The sequence below is a fragment of the Phyllostomus discolor genome, chromosome 11 (assembly GCF_004126475.2).
Source record: "Phyllostomus discolor isolate MPI-MPIP mPhyDis1 chromosome 11, mPhyDis1.pri.v3, whole genome shotgun sequence".
In the NCBI taxonomy this organism is placed as follows: Eukaryota; Metazoa; Chordata; class Mammalia; order Chiroptera; family Phyllostomidae; genus Phyllostomus; species Phyllostomus discolor.
In genome coordinates this window covers 84,600,379-84,625,189 of record NC_040913.2, presented here as the reverse complement: position 1 = coordinate 84,625,189, position 24,811 = coordinate 84,600,379, and the positions used below count along the sequence as shown (strand labels likewise).

The window sequence follows — 24,811 nt, the reverse complement described above, 5'->3', positions numbered from 1 at the left end:
GTGAAGAATATTAAAGGCCGTGGAGCTAGAGGAGATCATTAGAGAAAAGCGAAGGGAAGAAGAAAGGCCCAAGCATGGAGCACGCTGTACAATGACGTTAATGGCCTTGAAGATGAGGAAGCACAATGCATGGAGGTTTCCACTATGTCGAGTGCTGCGTAGATCCCGTAGGACAGACAGTGAAAATGGACTTTGGGTTTAGCATTTTGGAGTTACTTAGTGACCTCAAAATAGCTGTTCCAGTGGAGAGTAGAAAGGAATGATTTATCGAAGTGGATTCAAGAGAAAAATATAAGGAGAAGAATTGAAAATCAGCACTACAGATTGGAGCTCCTCAAACTTGAATGCCATTAGGAATCCCAGAGATCATGCTACAGTATAATTTCTGATGCAACAGGGCCAGAGCAGAATCTGAGAGGCTGTGTTTCTGCCAAGCTGCCAGGTGATACTGATGTCAATGGTGGATCACAGCTGGAGTAGCAAAAGAGGAGGATCTTCCAGGAGTTTTCTATACAAGGGAGCAATGAAATGGGGTGGGTGAGCAAAGTAACTGGAGGGGATACGGGGTCCAGGGAACTACCTGTAGAATTCCCATGATCACAGCAAGTGTGTTTGAATGGCCATGGGAATGATCCAGAGTTGAGAGGAGGATACAGGGGATAATTATTTGAAGAATGCCCTTGAGTAGAAGCCAGGAGAAAATGGAGACAAACACTGAATGAAGGGGAAGCCCTCAACAGTTCAGCGATATTACCAAGAAGAAATGTCAAGTGCCCGAGTATAGACGCAGGGTGGTGGGGGGTGGAGAGGTCCCCTCGCCCAGCTGTTTTTATTTCTCAGTGGGATAAGATACTTAGCCGATAAGACTAGGGAAAAGATGTTAGAGGTTTGAGGAACAAGAGGACAGTGTGAGATAATGACAAGAAGCATAAATAGGTAGAGTGTAGAGGATTTTTAAGGCGAGAAACTATATTGTATGATACCATAACAGTGGCTATATGCCGTTGTACATGTGTCCAGACCACAGAATGTACAACACCAGGAGTGAACTCTGATGTAAACTGGGGGCCTTGAGTGATAATGATGCTTCAGGGCAGGTTGATCGATTTGAATAAATACACCACCTGGGGGGGGGGGGTGTTGATCAGGGACCAAGGGGAAGGCTGCGCATGAGTGGAGGCGGAGGGCATACAGGAAATCCCTGCACCTTCACTCAGGTTTGCTGTAGACCCATACCTGCTCTAAACTATTATATAAGGGAATAAATCATCATGAGAAAGTATATTGACTAGGGAAGTTTTTCTCAACCCTATCAGACCAATGACCACTTTTATAACACATATTTCTAACATTTTGCTACTATTATAAAATTAAGCAATAATCATTTAACCTACCTACACATATGCTTAAGTCAGCATAATGCCCTCACTATAATATAAAGAAATAAAAGAAAAAATAATTCATAATAAAAATAACATGTGTTTCCATATGTAATGCTCAAGCCTGGATATTGGGAGATCAAAAACATCTCTCCAAAAATTCTTGATGCCCTCTAGGGGGCGATACGACCCGTGATGAGAATCATTGTGACAAAAATGGCCAGAGACTCCTTTGTTTGAGAAAGTATAAGCCATTCAGTGTCATTAGAAACCATTCAAGTGGCAACATTGAAAGAATATTAAATGTAGAATTTACTTTCTCAGATCACAGCAGCTGTAGGGAAACCATCCCTGATCTTCTGATTCGGTCACAGCCTTCTACCGTGGGCTCTTACAACACCCAGCACTTACCCTTCCCTGTCCTAACAGCTGCATTTTGACATTTACAGAGCATGATTATTTGGTTATCTGCATTTAAATATTTGATGTTTTGTCAGTCATAAATTTTTGCTCTAATTTTAATTTTTAATAAGGAATACCATATTAATTTTGAGTAGATTAAATACTATTAATCTGATTTTTGGGGGTGCTCCCTAAATTTTGCTGTGGGAAACCGGTGAGTTTCTGCATTCATCCTAGTTCTAGCCTGGCACCTTCAGCCTGCAAACTCCAGGAGGCCTAGGTATAGGGCCTGGAAGCGTGGCCTGTCTGGGGCAGAGAGTCTGTGTAGAATGAATTGGAGTATATGTATAGCTTTGGCTTTGAAAGCTTTTAGAGAAATATGTTGTCTGGTAACACTGAAATAAATTGTCCAAATACAATGCTTAAAAACTGACTATGATGTTATTCATAAATGAATTACTATGACTAAAATTCCAGCAATCCAAAAAATCACTCTCTGTGTCCATTTCGGAAGGCAGATGGCTTTTATTTCATGGTTTAAATGGTTCTGTAGATCGTTTTGGAGAAATTCAATTTCCTTTGATTTGGGTTTATATGAGAATAGATGAGCTCCTAACTTCTGGTTTACTTGTCCAGGACTGTGGGGAGGAAAACTCAAACTAAGTGGGAGCAGAATAATTTATGTAAGAGGTTTACATAATTTATGTAAATTATGTAAATTTACATTTTCTAAAGATGTTGTCTCCAGTTTCCAGACAGTCACACTAACACAAACCTGGTCACCCAACTGAATCAATAGGGGGGACAGGGATTACAGATTAATTTCTAGATGATTCCCACATTGTCTCTCAGGGTAAGTGAGTGATAACCACGGGGCGTGATCTGGGGAGGTACACGAAAGGATTAAATGAAAGAAGTGACCTTTGGCCTCAGTTATGCCTCCCCCTTCTCTCTCTATATATAAACTAGATAAGTGTGTAACACAAATCATATATATAAATGATATATATCATATATAAATGATGACTATATGTGCATTTATATATATATGACTATATAGTCATATACATACATATACAGTCATGAATGCTATACCCAGGATTCCTTGGCTTATTGAAACTCAAAACATTAACATTTTTATCACACACGCATGCACACACAAATGGATGGTGCAAACCTGCTCCATGCAGTAGTTTCTAGGGACCACAGCAATGCACCATAGCAAGCAGGAGAGGTTACTTTTTACAATGTCTGCCTTCAGAAACTCACATGCAAATAATATGTTCTAAGATAAAGAGCTAAGGAAGCTTGATGTGACTCAGACTTCAAATGGTTGAAGACCTAATATGCCTACAGGAGAGATCAAGGAATAATACATTTAAAAAATAGATGCTTCCTCCATTGGAAATCATCTTTTACTTTCCAATCCAGCAACTGGCATTTATTCTAAAACAGAGCAAAAAAAAAAAAAAAGTGGAGAACACTGCTCCCAGGTTATATATGTGAACTGCAAGCAAGCGTCCAGTCAACGTTGAAGAGGTTTTTAAACATTGATTTGGTTTTTGTTTTAATAGTCTATGTACTTATGCAAACTATTAAACTTTACTAGACCATAACCAACGGTGAGCGCTGACTGACCGCTGCTTTCAAAGCGGGTTGTGTTGCTTTTAGGGATATGAGCAGTCACGTTAATGTCTGAAAAAGAAAAAGCCTCAATAGTTGTTCTGCGACCGGGCTCAGTGTACGGAGGGAACTGGGAGTTGGGGAGGAATAAGAGAACGCCCAGGGAAAGTGTGTGTGGGCGGGGGGGGGGGGTGTCTGCCATCCAGGAACCTCTGCTTCCCAGGGAGTAAAAACCGCCTCCATCACTTGATTTCCTTCCACTTCATGGCTCTGTGCAACAACTTAAATTTGAGTACACCTAAATTCATTTTGTTCAGGAGACATTGACTGAGTACCTAGTCAGTGCTAACGCTAGGAGGCTGCGAACCAAAGATTTTTGTCCACGTGGCGGAGACTCAGTAACGCCAGGGGCGTAGCCTCCGCGCTCAGCCCCCCTCGGGGCGAGGTGACCACGCCAAGCCAGGTCCTGGACACCCAACCCCAACCCGGGCCTGGAGCAGGGCCACGCCCACCACGACTCCCAGGGCGACCGGATCCCTTGCCTTTTAGAGATCCGTAGCCACGTTCCTCGGAATTTGAATCTAATCCTGGCCAAGTTGAAAGGTAGGTGCAGCCTGATTAGAATATGTCCATCAAAAGGAGGTGGGTCTAACTGGATGAATGCTAAGCAGGGATGATTTTAAAAGCCTTTGGGAGTGCACGTCGTCATTTTCCTTCGAAAAGGCAGCGGACTAGGAAAAAGAATGGCTCCTGGTGGTTTCGAGGGGTAAGTCTTACCTGCGGAACTCGGCTTCGTTCAGCTACTCGGGAAGGCGTGATTGAGTTCCCTGGTTAAGAGGTGTTTGTAACCGTGGGTCCCAGGTAAAAGGTTTGGAAAACCACGGATAAAAAGGGCTTTTCGCACCAGAACCAGGTGGGGAGTGGCCTTGGCCAGCCAACTTCTAGTGTGTAGACTGCGTTGACCTAGGTGGTCTTGAGCCACCGCGCTCAAACTTTTAAAACAGATAAAGGAGGCAAATGAATACTCTTTCCAGAAAACAGATGCCTAGTTGAAATTTCCTGTGGGTTGCATTTTCTATTTTGTTTTAAAAAATCGTATAAATGCGATGAATACGATATGCGGGTAGGTCTGTTCGATATCAAAATGTTTTATGTGATTTGTTATAAAGAGAGTAGACCTCTCTTCTATTCTTCTCTTATCTCTGCAATGGTGCCACCATCCCCTCCATTACTCCAGCAGAGCAGCCTGGGGCCACTCGGGCTTGACTCCTTTCCCTACCCCCCCCCCCCCCCCCCCACCGATTCAGTCCGCCGGCCAAGTCAGGAGGTTCTAGCTTCATTTCCTCTACCTCTCTGGCCCCCAACTCATTTCCTAGCTTGCTAAATAGCCAGGAAGTTTTATTTATTTATTTGGGGGTTTTGTCTATTTTTTTTTTTGAAAAAAATTAAAAAATTTCTATTAAAGCTGGGGACAGTGAAACAAGGAAGGCCTTAAGACAGAAAAATGCAGTGGGAGGGAGCCTCAGCAGGGCTGCTGTTGGCTCACGAACAGAGGAGAGGGGGCCATGGAGACAGGTTCAGGAGGCTAGCCTGGTTGCAGGTCTCATGGGGACCCTGAGACCTTAGGAGAAGCAGGTCTGGGAGGGGAGGAAGGCTGGGCACCTTCCCTGGAGGAAGGGTGGCCTAAGTGCTTTTTTTTTTTTTTTTTTTTGCTTTCAGGCTTCCCTTCCGCGATCTCTTCCCAAAACAGCAGCCCTAATCTTCTCATCTTTAACCTAAACCAGAGTTTGTTTTGCTGCTGTTGCTGGTTGTTTGAAAGGAGCTCTGTAATTGGTTTGGAAAGCCATGCAAATGGCTCCCTGGCCCCCGGGGGTTCAGAGCGCCTCTGCCTTCCCGCAGGAGTGGCGACGCCGCTCCCCCCCCCCCCCCCCCGCCCCCCACGCGTCCCTAGGTGCCTCCCTCCAGGCCTCCAGGTGCGGCCTGGAAGGAACGTGGTTCTCCCTCTTCTTCCCACGGCTAACACTTCTCCTCTTTTTCAGGTCTCAGCTTTGAAACGCCCTCCAGTGGAGGCCTTTGAAGACTTCCTGAAGGTGTCATATTTTTTAAATACATATATATATTTTTATTTTTAGAGAGAGGGCAAAGGAAGGAAAAAGGGAGGGACGGAAACATGCTGTACCATAGAAACCATGATCAGTTGCCTCTCTTACACCCCCTACTGGACACCTGGCCCAGAACCCAGGCATGTGTCCAGACTGGGAATCAGACCCGTGACCTTTTTGTTCGCGGGTAGGCTCAACCCACTGAGCCACACCAGCCAGGAACCCCTCATATGCTGATCGGTTTCATTTCCTAGCATTTTTGTCAATCTGAAATAGTTTTGCTATTGACCCCTTACAAACGGATTCTTCTTTACACTTATGTCTCACATGAATAAAAGCTCCACCAAACACAGTGACTTTGTATGTTTCTCACGGGTCTGGGGTGGACACATAGAACAATGTTGGGTACTAAACGTTCCTAAATGACTAGAGAGATAAATAATACGCCCTTGTAAATACGTCTGTCCCAGTTCGAGAAATATGAAATCAGGTTCATCTCATGCCATCAACAACTAGATGTTTTTAATTGAATTTTCTAGGGGGATATTGGTTAATAAAACCATAGGTTTCAGAAGTAAAATTCTATAACACATCATCTGTGTATTGTATTGCGTGTTCACCACCCCAAGTTGAGTCTCCTTCCGTCACCATTTATCCCCCCATTTCACCCTTTCATACCTCTTCCCACTGATCCCCCCCTTTCCCTCTGGTAATCACTGTACTTCTGCCTGTCTGTGAGGTGTTTTGTTTGTTTTGTTTTGTTTTTGCTAATTCCTCCACCTTGTTCACTCAGTCCCCTATCCCCCTCCCCTCTAAATACCCAGGTTTTCTTTCCTTTGTGCCATATTTACCTAGTACATTTTCCTTGTAGTTATTTCCACTATCAGAGAATATACTTATCATATAAACAGGAGTTTTTCCATTATAAATTACCTTTTCCATTTTATACACCATCCTCACAAGCTCGCATGTTGTGGCCTGATATGATAAACAAGAATCTAGCTGAGAAAGGTAGGACCACCTGTGGACCCTGGTAAAGTCATCAGGAAAATAACCTCCCCTTCAACCATACTCTCATAGGTGATGTCCTTCTAGATAATACCTTAGCGTCATTGATAGCCAACATTTGGAAACATCTACATTGTGTGTCTAAACTCCCAAGTAACTGTCTAATAAATTAATTTTATAAGATTGCTATATCAGATATCACCAGTATGATGACTGATGCATATCCATCAATTCATTTCCTTAGACAAACGTACTAAGTGAGTGAGACCGAAGAGGACCTGGCTCTCACAGATTGACAGCCTGGTAGGTAAACAGACCTAAACTAATCAGTACCCAGGGACTTTAATCAGTGTAAAATAAGGGTCTAGGGGAACATTTAGCTGGGGGACCTAATTGGGCCTAAGAGTTAAGGGAAGCTCGCCTGAGGAAGTGATGTTTAAGCAGAGCCCTGAAGTATGAATGGGAAGTAAGTACAGGTGTGTGTGTGTGTGTGCGTGTGTGTGTGAAAGAGGGATTGAGTGCTGGTACGGGAAGGGGGTGTAAGGATGGGTGGCACTTTTATTGAGAAGGAAGAACGTGGCACTTTATTGGACATAGAGTTAATTATTACTGAAAGTGAAATAGAGCTGGAGATGGCAAGAGATAATGTGGAGAGAAAAACTTCAATCAAATCAAATTATAGTTATTTTAAATAGACTAATTGGGGGAGGGGGATTTTGTGTTCTGTTCTACTCAACTTAGACCAATTTCTAGTGATTTTGCTCCAAAGGTGCTATGTGCATTAATACAAAATGTTTTGAAAGTTATTTTTAATATCTATGAGAACAAAGTTTTGTTACACAAATATTCCCAGACATAGTCTCCCTGGTTTATGTCACTTTTCTAAATGACAAAAGAAATAAGAACATGTGTAAGATTACATATTTTTCATTATATGTGTGTGTATATATACACATTATACATTATATATAATGCATTATATATAACTAGCTTGAAAATATTTTTAAATAGCTGCATTTAAAAACACCACCTCAATGTCAGATGGGTACTAGACTCATTGGAATGATCACTTTGCAAGTTACATAAATGTCTAATCACTGCATTTTATACCTCTGACTAATATAATATTGTATGTCAGCCATTATTGAAAAATTTTTAAAAAGAATACAAATTCCACCTCAAAAGAATAGTGTCATTTGCTTTTGGTGAAAAAAAAATACATAGAATAAAAACAAAGCATGCTTTTTAATTGCTAGAGAAACACTTCAAATTTCTTCTTAATATTTGTATATTATGTTTAAGAAGAAATTTAAAATGCTTCCCTTAGCAATTTGTATACATAAAACACTTATACATTATATATAAGTATATAATTTATTTATAAAACATTTCTATATTATACTTTTCCTATGATATATGTGCATGTAGAAATATTTATGAAGATATTTAAAACTCTCCCCTTAGCATTTGGAAAAAAATGCTTTGTTTTTATTCTACGTTTTTGGTTTTTTTCCCCCAAAAAGTAAATGGCATAATCTTTTCACGTGGTATTTTTTTCTTAATTTGTTAATGTCAGAAAGAGAGAGAAAAACATTGATTTGTTGTTCCAATTCTGTATGCATTCATTAGTGGCTTCCTGTATGTGCCCCCTCCTGAGATCAGCCCCAAAACCTTGGCAGATGCAGACAAAGCTCTAACCAACTGAGCTACCTGACCAGGGCCTCAGGTGGTAGTTTAATTTTAATTTTACTTTTATTTGTTAATCCATTGTTTATGGATACTGAACATATCTAGAATCTTCCATTGGACCTTCAGATGGTATTTAAAATGTAGCTACTTAATTTATCTCATTACTTTCATATATTCCCCCTTTTTAAAAAAGCATTTAACTTTTTTTCCTACAGCAGGGTGTTAGGACAATAAAATGAAAAGATTTTATAAGGCACACAAGTGTAACATTAAAGCAAAAAGTGGTAACTTTTATAATGTTGCTTTTACATTTTTAAGGAAGTAGCAGAAAACTATTCAGTCTCAAAGTGCTCTGTGCCTTTAATTTGACGTGCACAGGTAAGAGAGGGAAATACATGTGCTTTATGTCTTCCTCACCTGACCCCCATCTTCTGGAACAGAGGTAGGTAAGCTCCAGCCCAGGGCCAAATCCATCCCCTGCCTGTGGATTCATTGGAACACAGTCTCGCTCATCATCCCTCGTGTATTATCTACGGCTGCTTCTGCACCACCTTCTGCACGGAGGTGATAGTTGTGCCACACATCCTAGGGCCCACAGAGCTTAAATCTGACTCTTCGCAGAAAGAAATTTGCCACACCCTGGGTCTTGAAGAGTGCATGGCATGTAGCAGGATCCCACTCATACTTGCAGAATGAAGAAGCTAATAGAACAACACTAGCTCACATAAACATTCAGCATTTGCTCTGTGCCATGAACTGTGCCAAACACTTGATAGGTATCATTTAGTGTGAATTTCACAAAAGTGTTACATAAGAAAATAGGCATATCTTGCTCCCTTACCTCTATCAAGTTTTGAGTCAACTGCCACTTCCTTGAACACCTATTCAAAATTGCAGACTCCTACTTTTCTACCAGCTCCTTTGCTTATGCTATAGCACTTTACCATATAACAGATGACATAGATACTTATTTTGTATGCCTGTGAGAATGTATACTCCATGAGTATGTTTGTGTGTTTACTTACTGATATGGCTCAACCCGTGAGCAGCCTAGAGCAGAGCTAGAATATAATGAATGCCCACTAAACAGTAAATGCTGAGTGATAGATGTGGGGGTGCCCAGGTAGGATCTGCCTATGACCCCATGCCTTATATCAGAGCTCATTCTCGTACTCTCTCGTGGAGTTTGTCAAAGAACATGTAAATGGCCTGGTCCAGTAGCTCAGTTGGTTAGAATGCTGTCCCTATTTGTCAAGGTTGTGGGTTGTCTCTGTCCAGGACACATAAAAGAAGAAACCAATGAATGCCTCTGACAACGGCTCTAATGTTGGGGTATATTTTACCTCAGGGTTACTATCTCAAAGCAGGTGCCTGCTGGAGATTCACCCAGACCACTACTACCTGGAAGTGGTTGTCGCATCCTGGTGCAGACCTTCAGGGAGGAAGCAGCAGGACGACATGGAGCATCAGCTGAACACACAGGCAAAGGCAAGTGGACTAAGCGGCCCGGGTGAAATAGACCTCACTGGGGATGAGCTGGAACCAGTCCTGCAGGAACTTCCCAATGTCATGCAGTCCTGTTGGGATGAAGATGGGGACCCCGAGACTAGCTCTCAGGCTGCTGAAGAGGAACCCACCTCTGACTGTTATATAGAGTGTGTTATAAGAAGTGAGTTTGCTGAACTTGTCAAGGAAGAGGACATGATTCTCACGTCCTTCAAGTACCGGAAAAATGGACCAGAGCAAGCAGTTCCTCAGCAGGTTCCTACAACAAGCTCACTTGCTGAAGATTCCTTGCCATGCATGACACAAGGGGCAAAACAAGAATTTTCTCAACAGGTTGTTGGAGAGAAATCATCTGTTGAATATTCCGAGCCCGCGGCAGACAAGAAGCATCCTCGTGGAGAAATCCCCAACACTAGCAACATGTGGGAAACTAATGAAGATCTTCAACAGCTTATGGGATTTGTTCAAAATAAGCCAAGAGAAAATGAAGGAAACCACGCTCCAGAAAAAATCGTTTGTCCTCATCGTGAATGTGCAAAACTGCTGAAGAACAGAGATTCCCTGAGAAAGCATGTCCTCCTGGTCCATGGTCCCCGCAATCATGTGTGTGCAGAGTGTGGGAAAGCATTTGCTGAGAAGTCAAAACTAAAGAGGCATTTTATGGTTCACACCGGAGAGAGGCCTTTCCAGTGCACTTTTAAAGGGTGCGGGAAACGCTTTTCCCTGGCCTACAATTTGCGCACACATGTACGCGTCCACACTGGGGAGAAGACCTATGTGTGCACCTTTCAAGGCTGTCTTAAGAGGTTTAGTCAGTCAACTAACCTGAAAAATCACCTCTTAACTCACACCAAATCAAAGATAAGTGGTGAGGGAGCAGATGGAAAATTATCTTTAAACGGGATAAGCATTTTAACCAATGAGTGATTAGGGAAAAATATGCCTCATTGATTATTGTTTTCAGGAAAGATGTTTTTGAATCAATGTTGCAACTCTATAAGGCATATTTTTTTTAGCGTAAGATTTTCCTATAGTTTGTGATACCATTTTAAGAGCATTGTTAAAAAAATAATATTGTGTGCAGAATAATAGTGTGCTTCCAATGAACTTTCTTCAAAAGCATAATTCTTAATATATTGGGAATTAGATTATTGGGTAAGGGGCTGATTTCACATATTGTAAAAATGCAATTAACTGATTTTCAAGTTTGTCACTTCTAATTGTTTCACTTTTGCCTTTTAGGAATAGACTTCATGCTGCATGTGCTAATCGTAGAGAATGAAAATTTCACAATAGATTGTCAATAAGCGAATCAGTAGTTAAACTTCAGTAAAAGTTAAATGTAATTTGTAATCATTTTTTAATCATTTTCTTTTTTTTAAATCATATGTCATACTATTGAAATAATATACTTGGATCTGAGTGGTTATTTGAGAGTGTCAATGTATTGGAATCATTTCAGATCTTTTCAAATAAAAGGAAGTAAACCCCCCAAATTGTCTATGCCTGGTTTGAATTTGTCTTTGAAAGTGGCAAAGATCAATGGTCTGGTATCGGTGAGGTGGGAGACAGGAGTTACCCAGCTACCTGGTTGGTTAAGGTATACCCTATCACAGGCATTTTGGAGGGTATCGTCTCTGTTTTGGAAGCTAGAAGTCCCAAGCCAAGGTGTTGGTGGGATTGGTTCCTTCTGAGGGTTCTGAAGGATCTGTTCCTGGCTTCTCTTCTGGGTGTGTAGGTGACTGCGCTCGTGTTCGCATGGTTCTCCTTGTGTCTTCACACCATCCTCCGTCTGCGCTGTGTCTGCCCACGCTCAGGTTTGCTTTTGCAAGGGTGCCAGTCATTGGGTTAGAGCTCGCCCCAATGACCCTATTTAACGTGACCACCTCAATAGAGATCCCAGGTCCAAGTAAGTTCATATATTTGGAGGTACTGAGAGTTAGGGTTTCATCAGGAATTCTGGGGGGCGCACAGTTCAACCCTTAACTTGCATTCTTGCAGACCCACTCATTTCAGTTTTAGAATTTAATTCTATAGAAATATTTGCACTTGTGTACAAAGATACTTGTTTAAGGATGTTAACTGAAACTTATTTTTAATAGTAATAAATTCATAATGTAAATGTCCACTAAAAGGGAACAAATTGCCTAAATTGTGGTACCTCTATTTAATAGGAAATGTGCAGATATCCTTAAAGGAAGCTTGGCTGTAAGGGAAGAAAAGAGCAGCACAGTGAGAGGAAAGCTGCTTTTGATGGACGGATTAGAATCCAGTGTATTTATACCCTGTGGAAGGAAATTTAGAGAAGGTGGTTAACTAATCTGAATAAAGGGGGAAAGCAGACCATCCAGAAATAGCTGATAAAAAAAAAAACCCTAAAGCTCTAATGTAGGGATTGCCTTATTTTTGTGATTATAAATTGAATCCCTAATTAGAATCACCTTATAATTGTTTATTTTTATTAGTGAAAATGATCTTAAATCTCACTACCTTTTTTTTTTTGTCATTCCTATCTTCCCCTAAGAGAGGCAGGGGACTGAGGGTCTGCTCACCTTGGCAAATGCAGAACCAACCAGCCTGCACTGGGAAGCATATGCACCAGGATGGATGAGAGTCTCCAAGATGTGCCAAACCCCTGACATTCTCACAGTAGTTTCTTTCATCTTATTCTGTGATAAGTGCACAGGTCTCCCAAACAGTCCTATCTGGTTTTTGCATTTTTACCTTACAACATACATTGGCATAACATAATTTGGTAAACATAGGATTTATATCCTATTTTAGCCCAAAGGAATTCTATCCAAAGCACATTCGTCATATATTACTTTCCTACCGAATATGCATGTGTGGAAATTCATGTGTGCTTGTTTTAATTACCAAATGCACTAGCTCTGACTGAATAAATTGCATGATTACATCCTACATTGGACACAGAACAGTGCAAGTTACATTAAAAAGCCATTATATTTGCAACTCTGAGCAAAAGACTATAATTAAAAGGCAATTGGATGAAATTAGCTTTGAGAGTACAAGAGTTTAAGTAGAATTTGGTAAATGAACATTAATGGTTAACATGTGGTTTTTATTAGGTATTCTGCCGCTTCTCTCTGACCTTGGGGTTGAATTTCTTAGATGTCAGCAGACCAGACATATGAAAACACCTGTACAAAGCCACCCTTTACCATGTGGTTAAAGTTGTATCTATAAAAAAAAAAGCCAACATAACTTTTGTGACTTTAGTAAATCAAAAGTATTAAGTAAGCAGGAATGATTCCCTGGGCATTAATAAACTCTTTTTTAATACTCCTAAGATCTGGGTGTGTGTCATAAAAAGCATAGTACATGCTTCCTGCAATTCAAAATGTTGGTGATAAAATACACATGTACACATGGAAGAATAATAAAACTAGAGAATTTCAATTATTGTGGCCATTACATACAAAACATTAAAGTTACACACAGTATATTTAATATCACCTAATCCTTATCTAAGGCAACCAGTGCATTTGTAAATTGCTGAGGACTGGACATACTACTGCTTGCATGTGTGGCTTGGGTAGGTAGAAATCTTTTTTTACCAAGTATATACCCCTAACAGGTGTTACACTTAGGGTGGATTGAAGATGGCTGCAAATTCTTTGCTCCTTTTCCCATTGAGATTTGGGGTCTGTTTCCCTTCACTGCCAGTCTCTGCTGGTCTGTGAATGCTTTGGTCAGTAGGGGATGGTGTAAATGATGCTGCAATAGCTCAGCCTATTCCAGGCCAAGCTTTTGAGATGCCTGGCAGCTACTGCCTTGCTCCCTTAGAAACCAGCTGCCATTTAAGAACTATGACAACCCTAAGGCCACCATCCTAGGCAAAACCCAAGCCACATGCTGAGACCCTGGGGGATAAGAGGCAAAGAGATCAAGATCAAACAGTAGTGAGGTGCCAGGCATGAGTGACAGCGCCATCTTGGACTAGTCACCAGCCCCAGTCACCCAGGTGACGACAGATGAATTACAGAGCCTGGGTGGTCCCTTTCCTAATTGCTGACCCACAAAACGATGAACGAAATAATTGTTTTTTAAATAGGGACTATAGCTGATAACACTCTATTGAAACATTGAAATTTGCTAAGAGAGAACTCAAATGTTTTATATATAGAGATATAGATATACTGGTAGATAAGTAGAGGGGAGGAATCTTAAAATGTGTATGTATATGAAATCACCATATACATTTAATATCTCACATTTTTTTCAATTGCACCTCAATAAAGTAAAAAACATAAAATGGTTATTTTAAGCCACTTAAATTTGGTGTCAGCCATTATGTGGCAATGGATAACAAGCCCCATTTCACACTTGTTATTTGAATTTAGTCTTTGCTTTACATTTGTATAAGTGTTTGTACACATACATACATATACATACATACATACAGATTTCACATAACTAGTTTATGCCTAAATTCAAAAGGAATTGTTGACCGTAGTTTGCAATTTATATACTAGATCTAATATTTTCAGTAAGAGTCACAGCAGTGAGGGAGTGGGTTTCCTAGACCAGCGGAGACTGATCTATTTGTGGACTGAGAAAAACTGCAGCTCCCTTTAATAAAACTAAAACTCAGTCTCCGTAAAGATCGGTGGAGGAAGAATCTCCACCTGGGAGGAACAATTTCTCTTCGCCAAACGGGTGCTGTCATCCTGAGCCAGGTCACCTCCCTGGAAGGAATGCCATTAATTACTGCTGCTGCCACCACTGTCCTTAAAGGGTCACACTCCACTTTAACATTGACCCACGCACGAGCACATAGCTCTTTCTTTATTACTTCGCAGTAAAAATGAGATGAGGCTGGAACGTTTAAAGATCCTATTAAAGGCAAGAGGACAACATGCTACACCTTGTTTTCTCAGGTCACAGGTTTAAGAGATCACTATTTCAGGACCCAGAGCTAAGAGAAAAAGCTCCAGTGATTTCTTTGGTTTTCAGCTAAGATCTGGTCTAGATTTCTGGCTGAGGATCCACTTACTTCCTGAGCAGCTAGCCTCGGTGTGTCTAGATGGGGTATTTAACTAGGAAGCCACTAAAATGTATCTCAGATGTGGGTGGGGATGGACACTAGAGAGACAGCCTCACAGAGATGGGTGAGGAACAAATTCTGAAGGCCTGATAGATCATTTTAAAAAGTTAGAATGTTGTAGTCAATAATGCAAGCATCGAAGGGATTAAGGAAGTAACATGATTGAATTCACTTCTTAGAAAAATCACTTGGGAATCAGAGTAGAAGGCGGATTGGGGAGTAGGAAAGCAAACAGCTGTTGAGAAGACATGTCTGATTAAAACAAAGTCCACATGTGCGAATATTTCTGAAGCAACCCAAAACACTGATTTGAAAGAATATACGCACCCCTATGACCACTGCAGCTTTATTTACAACAGCCAGGATTTGGAAGAAGCCCAAGGGCCAATCCGTAGATGAGTGGATAAAAAAGCTGTGGTGTATTTACACAGTGGAATACTATGCGGTCATAAAAAGAAAGAAGTCTTACCCCTCGAAACCATGTGGATGGACCTGGAAAGAATAAGCCAGTTAGAGAAAGACAAATACCATATGATTTCACTTCTTTGTGGAATCTAGTGAACCAAATAATCTAACAAACAAAATACAAACAGACTCACAGATGTAGACAACAGACTGACAGCTGTTAGAGGGGAGGGGGTCGGAGGGAAGAGGCTGGGTGAAAAAGGTGAAGGGATGCAAGTGGTAGAAGAAAGACCATGTGAGAACTTCGAGAGAAGACTGCAAGCTGTCTGCAAGAAGAGAGAGGCCTGGGTATGAACCAAACCTGCTAGCACATGGATCTTGTACTTCTAGTCTCCAGACTGTGAGAAAATGTGCAGGATTCCAATGGTTCAAGCCACCGTGTCTGTGGTGTTTTGCTAAGGCCACAAAAGCAACCCTCCAGTGAGAGGAAAGCAGGAGCAAAGGTGGGGAGGTGCGAACAGCACCGGACAGGCGGGCGTGACTGCCGGGCATGAACTGCCAGGCGATGGGCTGGGGAGCGGCTGGGGGCCTGGAGCTAAAGGGACTTCCATACTGAGCTTAGGAGCTTTGATTTTTCATATACAGACCCTGAAGTCATTGATGGGAGAGTGGCAGGGATGTAGTGTGTGTTTTTCATTGCTTACTCTTTTTATTGTAAAAACTGAGTTCATTTACAAGAAACGTGGCAAATTATAAAGCATAAATAAAAGATAAATGCACTAGAAATTTCAGTGGAAAGAAACCATTTTGGTGAAACATTCTTTCTTTAAAAAAAACACATGAGTTCAATCAGAAGAGCAATAAATTCGGATTTGCAATCCATATCAAATACTACATTCAGTGTGACCCACAGAGGCGAGCATATGGGAAGCAAGGGAGAAGGCTGGGGAAAGACAGGCCAGTTTAGGAGTGAGGAACATTGAAACCCCGAAAAAGGCAGCAAATGAAGGAAGAAAGAAGAGTAGGGAAATGTTTAGGTAAAATGTTGAGACCACAGTGATGCATGGGACAAAGAAACATCTAGAATGGTCCTCGGGTTTTCAGCCAGCTTGTGATGTCATCAAGAGAGATGGAAACTGGGAACACAGGAAGAGAAACAAGGAGAGGCTAGAAGATAAGTTCCGCTTAAGACGAGAATTATTTTGAAATGGTAATTGTGCACATTGGGAAAAAAAAAACTCCCTTGTGAAAAGTGAGCTTAATCAAATCTGTGGAAGCTAAGAGTAATGCAGAACTCACATTCCAAAATTATATGGACTCCTTAAGATCATTTAACTCTGTGTTGCATAATAAGTATACAAAACAGGGGAAAATAGCATTTAACAAGTTAAATTAAAATTATTTTATTCCATTTCCCACTCTCCTCATTGACTAGCAAGTTCAGGACCAAATCAAAATATCTAAAATCAAAATCAAAACAGATCAAAGCTGTTTTCTCTCTAGCAGCTTCTCTATTATATCTATATAGAAGATAGATATAATCAAGAGTGCTCAGCCACATTTTTTTAAATAATTAAGAACTTAAAGGCCTGCTGCCTAGAAATTGTTCCACTCAAAGAAATAACCCTAGTTGTAAAACAGCTGACAAGCCATTTATTAAAACGGAAGTCGACCAATGCCTCTCCTTGCTTCAAGGTCACCTTATACATCAACCTGGGCAGAAAGCTTGTAGGAGACCTGTAGGAGGACGAGCAGCACGATTTAAACTATAAAAAAGTCATAAAGTGCACATCTTACTTACGGAAAGAATGAGGTTTAAAAGGATGATAATTAACAGAAATTACCACAGCTGGCATCCAGCAAGTTTCAATTGCAAAGATCATAGAAGTTGATTTATAATGTTCCCCTGTGAGTAACGGAAGTAGATGGGCGACCAGATTGTCCTAAACAATTGTGTCAGAGCACATGATTGCTTTAGGGACCCTCCCACTAATAATAAAATCATTGTCACCGAAGAATATACAACATAGTTTTCAGAATCGACAATGCTGTGTTTTAACACTTGTACTTTATTATTTTAACTGTCTTTCAGAGTGATTAAAAAGAAAACCCTAAAGAAGTATCAGCTCCACTCGTCATTTTATTTTTCTTTTGGAAGAAAGGGGGATCCCAAACTTCCCTGATGTCAGCACTTAGAAAGGTTAATTATTCATCCAGAACAATAAAGGGGAAGCCCTGGATTTAATTGGGTGTATGCTTCTTACATTTGAAGACAGCGGGTAGATAATGACCTCCCGAAAGAAATAGGGAGAACTGATAATGTTGCATGTGAGTCTTACAGGCAGAAAATGTAGAGCATGCATTTTTGTAAATCACTCACTCATTAAGGAAAAAGCCCAGGTGAAATGTGGTCTCCATAAAATGTCCTCCTTAAACGGAGCTTAAATACGGTCAAATTTCAATATCTTATCTTAGAAACTGGAAAATTGGACATCCGTAGCCTCTAGAGAAGAGAAGGACATTGTTACGTATAAAATTTTATCTGGACAATGGGACTTCCTGATCAAGAAAGCAGTTGAAAGGAAGTTTTAAAAAACTATTGGCCCAGAGAGCGTTTCAGTGAATTCCGGTTCGGTGAAAGCCTGTGTGAAATGGTAACCATAATATTCTTTTCTCAAAGCAAATGGACTGTAACTGCATGAAGAAAGAGAAACAGAATCTGTTTACCTCTGTATCCCCTGTGCTTATAGTAGGTAGGCAGGAACTGACCATACGTTCAAAGCATGAACTTTGAAAAGATCAATTCTAGGACACGTATGACAAGAAGTAACAGGTATTGTGAGAGTAAGAACTATTCATTCATTCCTCAAATTCTTTAATGCAGAGCCTTCAGTGAAAAAAATCTATAAATCATCCAGGCACTGGGACCCTGCCTGGCCCTTCCAGAAATCACCCACCCTCACCCAACAGGTGAGCCATTCTACTTCTCTCTCACAGCGAGTTTTACTGCTGATGGCATTTGAGAAGCTTCCAGTATGGGGCTGCTAACAAGTATTCTTGTTATGTCTTTTGGAGGACAATGTGCTCATTCTGTAAACAATTAAAAGTGGGTTGTTCATTCTGTGGCTGCGTATATGGTGAATTCTAAGAGATATTTTCAGTTTTCCAAAGTGAGAGAGGAAATTCCTCCGAAGAGATTTGTTAAGAGAGGGATAGGAGTCTTCTGTTCGATGTGCGTGTCGCGACCTGCAAGCCGACCCCCCTGGTCTCCTTTGCCCAGTTCCTGCCCCGGGACTCGGTCTTTGCACATTCTCTTCTCTCTCTGCTCTCCTTCGGGGGTCTCACCCAGCTTCGGGCCTTTACACGTCCTCCGTGGATGATACACTTCCTCAAATCTGTGTGGCCTGCTCGTCATCGCCACTTACATGTCTCATATGTGGCCCAGACTCAGCGTGGCCATTCCTGCCCACCCCAAATCTCCCTCCGCCGACGATCTTCTTACCTAATCTTGTACTGCCAGGCTCCTCCTGCCACTGACCTTATTCCACATTGAACTTACAGGTACGTTCCCACCCCAGGGGCTTTGCACTTGGCTGTTGCCCATTACTTCTACCTGGGAGACTCCTCCAAAGATTCACCCAATATCCGCCCGTTTCACTCCATAACCTTCAAGTCTTGGCTGAGACGGAATCTTCTCGTGAAAGGCAATCTTTTCTGATGACCCTGTTTGAAATGAACACGCAGGCCCACGTCCTCCGCCTGGACTCCTGCTCTCCCTTTCTGTTTTACCTCTCTCCAAAGCACTCACGAAAGCTGGCGAGGGTTTTTACACTCCTGAGGCAAAAGCCACCGCGCGTTAGGCTGCGCCAAGGAACACAGCAAGACCGTGGCCTCCGACGGCACCAGCAGTCAGTACATGCACCTGCCTCTCTGCCATGCATCAAAGAAAACAAGCGTCCATTTGATTTCCAAACGCCTTGATGGAGCAGTCACAGTAATCAATGTTCCTAAGTCTCCACCCTCCCGCGCACGTTTTACTGCCCTGTCTGATGAAATGAGGTGTCATAAAGCATTGCCGACGTGCACTGAAGGACCGCGGCGGTCGGAGGGAACACATCCATGCAAGCAGTTAACTTGAAAGCCGCATCAGCCGGCGTTCTTACGGAACGTAAATTTCGCTTGAAGAAAACAACTTGAGAGACGAGCGATGGGCATTCAGAACTGGGTATATAGGATGGACATCATCTCAAATACGAATGCCGTCAGCCTGCCACAGCAAGGGAAACAACTGAATGTTTTTCGTCAATGATAAAATTTGGGATTTCATGAGAAAATTAGAGTTTTGGAAAATTTGTATCCATCCCTGTGAAATTGACAGTGTGCCCACACTTCAATTTCTGATGAGATCCATGGTGCTATTCATAAAGTTCAGTTTTATATCGTCTAATGAAATGTGTCAACATTTGGAAGATTAGTAGAACTCGGTGAGCCAATATTTTTCAAATGGCCAGTCCATCATATTACAAAACTGTGTGTGAGAAAAAGACCTTTTCAAAGTATAAGGTGGATGAAGTTTAGTGCCACAGTTTTAGATTCCATGACACAGATAATCTTTAAAAACCTACTCCTATATTTAATTGTATGTGAACTATAACTAAAAAATGTTTTCTTAAAAAACTAAACCTGTAGAGGTTTGGTGTAGGTTCAAAGAATATCTACTATTATCTAAAATGCATGTTAAAATTCTCTTCCCTTTTCCAACACCTATCTGTATGAGGCTGGATTTTCTTCATAGACTTCACTCAAATAAAGATGTCAAACAGCTTGAATGTGGCATATATAAAAATCTATCCTAAAGTGACAGTTTTATTCCAAAAACAGAAAACACAATGATCATTCCAGGATCTTCAAGGTAAAAACCTACACATTCAATGAGTCTAATATAGTTTAAACACAAGAATTCTTACTTTGGTTAGTTCTATAGGAAACAAAATTTCATTCAGATTCAAATGAGGTATAAAGAAATAAATTAAAAGTTTAAAAGGCTAGCCAGTTTTGGTTTTGTTTTTGTTTACAGAAGAGCCATGACAAGTTTTCTGGGTGGTTGTCACAAATCTTTAGAAGTGTTCGCAAGGAACCAGGGCACAGCCGAAGGACCGTACTGGAAGGTAGGATGGAGACGAGGGATTTGTAGAGATGGTGGAAACATACAGATGGTAGAATCGATGACAAAAATATCACAAGGTTGCTAAATGCCACTATTAAACTTTTTGAAATCAGAGGTGCATATTGTAGTGTAACCGATGTTGATATGAGGCTTTTTGACTGATTAATTTTAGATTATCATTCTCATGTGTTGTCATACACTCACACAAACAATGACACATTGCCTTCTATTTTGTTCCTCTGGTCCCCTTATTGCCAGTAGCTCCTAGTTTACCGAATGATTCACAGCCTTTCAGTCTAATTATTATCCCCACATCCCTGCCACTCAAAAAAAAAATGGGTCCAGAGGGCCATATAAAATAACACTACAAGGTGCAGCCAGCTAAATCATCATCAGTTAGGGAAGTGGTGAGGGGGGGTAGATAATTGAGCACATCAACTCTAAAGAAGATATTTCTGAAATTTCCAGAGCTATTTGAATGCTAACTAGATAGCACATGATATTTAGAAATTATTAATTATTCCAGCTGCAAAAATCACGTTGTAGTTGTGATCATTTCAGAGCCTTTAGTTTTTCATTATACATACTAATGCTTTTATAGATAAAATTATGATGAGTGGAATTTGCTTTATAGAAAACCCAGAAAGAGTGAAGGGTAGAGACAAAATTTCATTTGTCATATGTTGATACTTGTTGATGCTCAGTAATAGGTACATAGGAAATGTTATACTCTTTTTTCTATTTTTGTGTATGCTTTAAGTTTTCAATAATAAAGATTAAAATGTGCAAAAGAAGTTAGGATTCCGAGGATGAAGAAGAAAATGCCATGGACATCCTTGGCGTTTAGGAGAATTCTGCAATCTTTATCGCCGATAGAACATTTAAATGACATGAAATTGCCGTCCTCTCACTGCCCGGAACCCAGACACCTTTCTTTGAAAGGCTCTCAGCCAGCTTGTGTGCAGCGATTCCGAGTTGAGAGAGCAGAACGCTTTAAAAAATTACAGGTTTCAGTAGGTCCTGTGACCGGATGACTGAAATTTAGCAGGGTGTCGTTCATCAGGTGCAGCCGCGCCTGTGAGAGAAGCAGTGACAGGCACTCATTATACAGATGATTCTCGTTAGGTCGGTTCTGAGGGAAACTGGAATGAATGCACGAAAACTGAGTGAATTCCTCGCCACAAGTCTGTTGTTCCAGGACAATGCCACAGAATCTGAGGCAGAGGTCACTGCTTCATCTTTTCCTCTTTTATTCGGAAGTTCATTATACAAATGGCCTCCTAGTGCCTGACAAGAACCAAATTAGTTTAAACCCTGAGAGAGCCTCAAGCTAAAACACCCTATCTGACATTTTTATAATAAAAAATAATTTATAATAAATCGCATCTAATCTACGATTATAAATGATTGTGCTGGATACAATACACAATGCATTATGTTCACTTTTATTCAAAATTAAATTATTTTGACATTTATTTCATATGCTAATCGTTCTAAGTTACTCATAGATAAGTACACTCAGAACTATCTAAATGAGTTTATTTTGGCTCTTGATAGACAGCCCTCCATCCAACAGGGCTGCCAACAATTCTTGGCACCTGTTTGAGCACAAGCTACTCCTCACGTCAAGAGTGGATTGTGGCCCTGGCTGGGGACTCAGTTGGTTAGAGCATCGTCCCAAATATGCATAGGTTGCAGGTTCGATCCCAAGCAGGGCATGGACAAGAATCAACCAATGAGTATATAAAAAATGGAACACCAAATCTCTCTCTCTCTATCTCTGTCTTTCTCTCACTTATTGAAATCAATTTCTTTTTAAAAGAGTAGATTCCATTTCCTCTGCCCCTGAAAGTGGGGCGTGCTGTGATTGGCTTCAAAGAACAGAATTGCATGGGAGACGCGTTTAGGACTTCTGAGTCCAGGCTTTAGAGGACTGGCAGCTCTACTTTTCTCCCTCTTGGAGCCGGCTTCTAATTACAGAGAAGCTCAGGACAACTGCTGAACAAAGAAAAGTCCCAGGGAACGGTGGCCGTGGTAGAACCGCCACAGTCGAGCCTCCAGCTGAACGCTCCAGAAGGGATGCCCCCACTCTGTGCGTGTGGGGCAGAAAAGCTGCCCAGCTGAACTCCGTCTCCCTGAACTAGGAGCATAAAGAAAATCATACATTGTTTTTGTTTGAGGTCACTAAGTTGCCATTTTTTAATCACTCACTAACTGATAGAGGTTTTAACTTTTCCAAGATAACCAATGTATAATGAACCACTGACCCTTATTAGATTTGGATATCTATAGCACATGAAGTTTATTTCAAAAGAGGGCATTTTGGGATAATGTTTTATTTTGATATAATGAAAAACTCATGGAGGAGCCTCGAAACTAGAACTAGGAATTCCCACATACCCTTTACATTTGGTCATCTTTGCTCTGTCATTTTCTCTGTCCTTTATTGCCATTGTTCTCTCACCATTTGAAAACAAGTTAGAAAAATTTTATCAGTTTATCCCTGGATATGTCAGTGGGTATTTCTAAGAACAAGAATATTTACTTACACCCAGGCTGGTGTAGCCCTGTAGATTGAGCATGGGCTGTGAACGAAAGGGTCGCTGGTTCGATGCCTACTCAGGGCACATGCTTGCGTTGCGGGCCAGGTCCCCAGTAGGGGCCGCGTGAAAGGCAACCACACATTGATGTTTCTCTCCCTCTCTTTTTCCCTCCCTTCCCCTCTCTTTAAAAATAAATAAATAAAACCTCAAGAAAAGAATAAGAAATTCTTAATTATTAAAAAGACAGAATATTTACTTACATAAACCCATTACGATGATCAAAGATAACTTTGATAAAACTATTATCCAAAATCTCTTTCAAAGTCTGTCCGTTTTCCCAGGAATGTACTTCTTGGCTGCCATGTCCATTCCTCCTTGGGTTGAGGACCCAAGCCAGAGCCATGACCACTGTCATGGCCTTCAGTCTCCCTTAACAATGAAAAGTTTCCTAGCTTTTCTTTGTGCTGCTGACCTTGACATTTTTGAAGAGTACACACCCATTTATTGTTTCCCTATGATTAGGTTTAAGCTGTACATTTTTGGCAGAAATATAACCATAGAGATGGTATGGACTTCACTGTGCATTATATCCAGCTGTACCTAATGTCAGTTTGTCCAAGGCCAAATTATTTCTGAGCACTTGGTTAAGGTAGTGTTCACTATGCTTCTCGACTGAAAAGTTGCTGTTTTTCCTGTGTCATGCACTAGTAATTTGTGGGGAAATACTTGGATACAAGCGAGAGCCAGCACATGTTTCAAGAACCGTGTGCCCCATCAGGCTCTGCCTGGCTCCCAGGTGGCCACCCTGTGACACCAGCAGTGTCAGTGGACTGTGGACTAGAAGTCAGTGTACCTGAACTGTCAGAAACCAAACTGGACTGGTCACTGTCAGCAAATCACCCAACCAGGGATCCCATTTGAATCTTTTGTTTGCGATTTAATGAACTATGTGACCCGAGCACACTACCCAGCATCTCGAGCCACTCTTTCCTCTTCTGTAGTGTTGTGATCGCAGTTTATGACTCTGGGTGATTGTGAGGATGGAATATGGAGATAATGTGGGTCTCTAACCTGACCCTTTCATCCCTAAACGTCCAATGTACTATCTATTGTGCTCCAGGCCACCTGTGCCTGATCCCTTAGTACACATGTACTGAGTGGGAGCTATGATTACACCTAATAATATGTAGGGATCACACTTTTCCCTCAGAGCAGACATTATGGACTAGATAAATGTCTCAGTAAAGGCTAAACCTGCTCAAATGCATAAGAAGCATGCCCGACACAAAGAGTCCCCTTCAGTGCCTTATCACGTAGCAACCCTGTGGCCCTTCCCTCCTGGAACGGTGGGTGTTGGGGAACAGCTTCTAAACAAGTAAATTCAGATGGACGTTAGAAGGTACTATGTGACGTGAGCAGGGAGGTGGGGGCAGAAAAATGCAGAACTGGCTTGAAACTGGTCATGGAGAGTGGGCAGGCCCGAGGCACACAGGGAAAAAAAGGGTAAATGCAGGCATCATTCCAAAGATATTTGACCTGAGGCCCGAACAGATAAGGGCCAAGTGGGTGCCTGTAGAGTAGCCAGGCATGAAACATCCAGGGCAAAGGCCCTAAGACAAGAGGGGCTTACTAGTTTGGGTAAACTCGTAGGTGGGCCTTGGAGCCCTGAGATGGCAATGAACTGGGGGATGTGGGGGAGAGGAGTACAGCAGATACACAGGGAGGGGCCCCAGTGGGGGGTCTCAGAGAACCATGTAAGATGTGATAGGCACTCAGATGGTCTCAGAATGTTATAAACCTGGTGCTTCCCTTTAAAATATTCTGGCCCAGGGGTGAGCAAACTTTTTCTGTAAAGGGCCAGACTATAAATATTTTAAATCTTAGGGCCAAAGTGACTTCTGTTGCAACTCCTAAACTGA

At 41.4% G+C, this 24,811-nt stretch overlaps 1 protein-coding gene across 1 annotated transcript; it reads left to right on the top strand.

Annotated features, from left to right (window-relative positions):
- The first annotated feature begins 9,502 nt into the window (after positions 1-9,502).
- Positions 9,503-23,187, top strand: ZFP42 (ZFP42 zinc finger protein). Its single transcript, XM_028526313.2, has 2 exons — positions 9,503-10,726; positions 23,177-23,187. Exon 1 carries the CDS (start codon positions 9,503-9,505, stop codon positions 10,634-10,636), a length of 1,134 nt encoding a protein of 377 aa, XP_028382114.1. The 3' UTR covers positions 10,637-10,726; positions 23,177-23,187.
- Positions 23,188-24,811: the final 1,624 nt, after the last annotated feature.

What these genes read in the sequence shown, in the direction of transcription:
- ZFP42 (XM_028526313.2), top strand. Translation starts at nt 9,503, where the DNA reads ATGAATGCCTCTGACAACGGCTCTAATGTTGGGGTATATTTTACCTCA.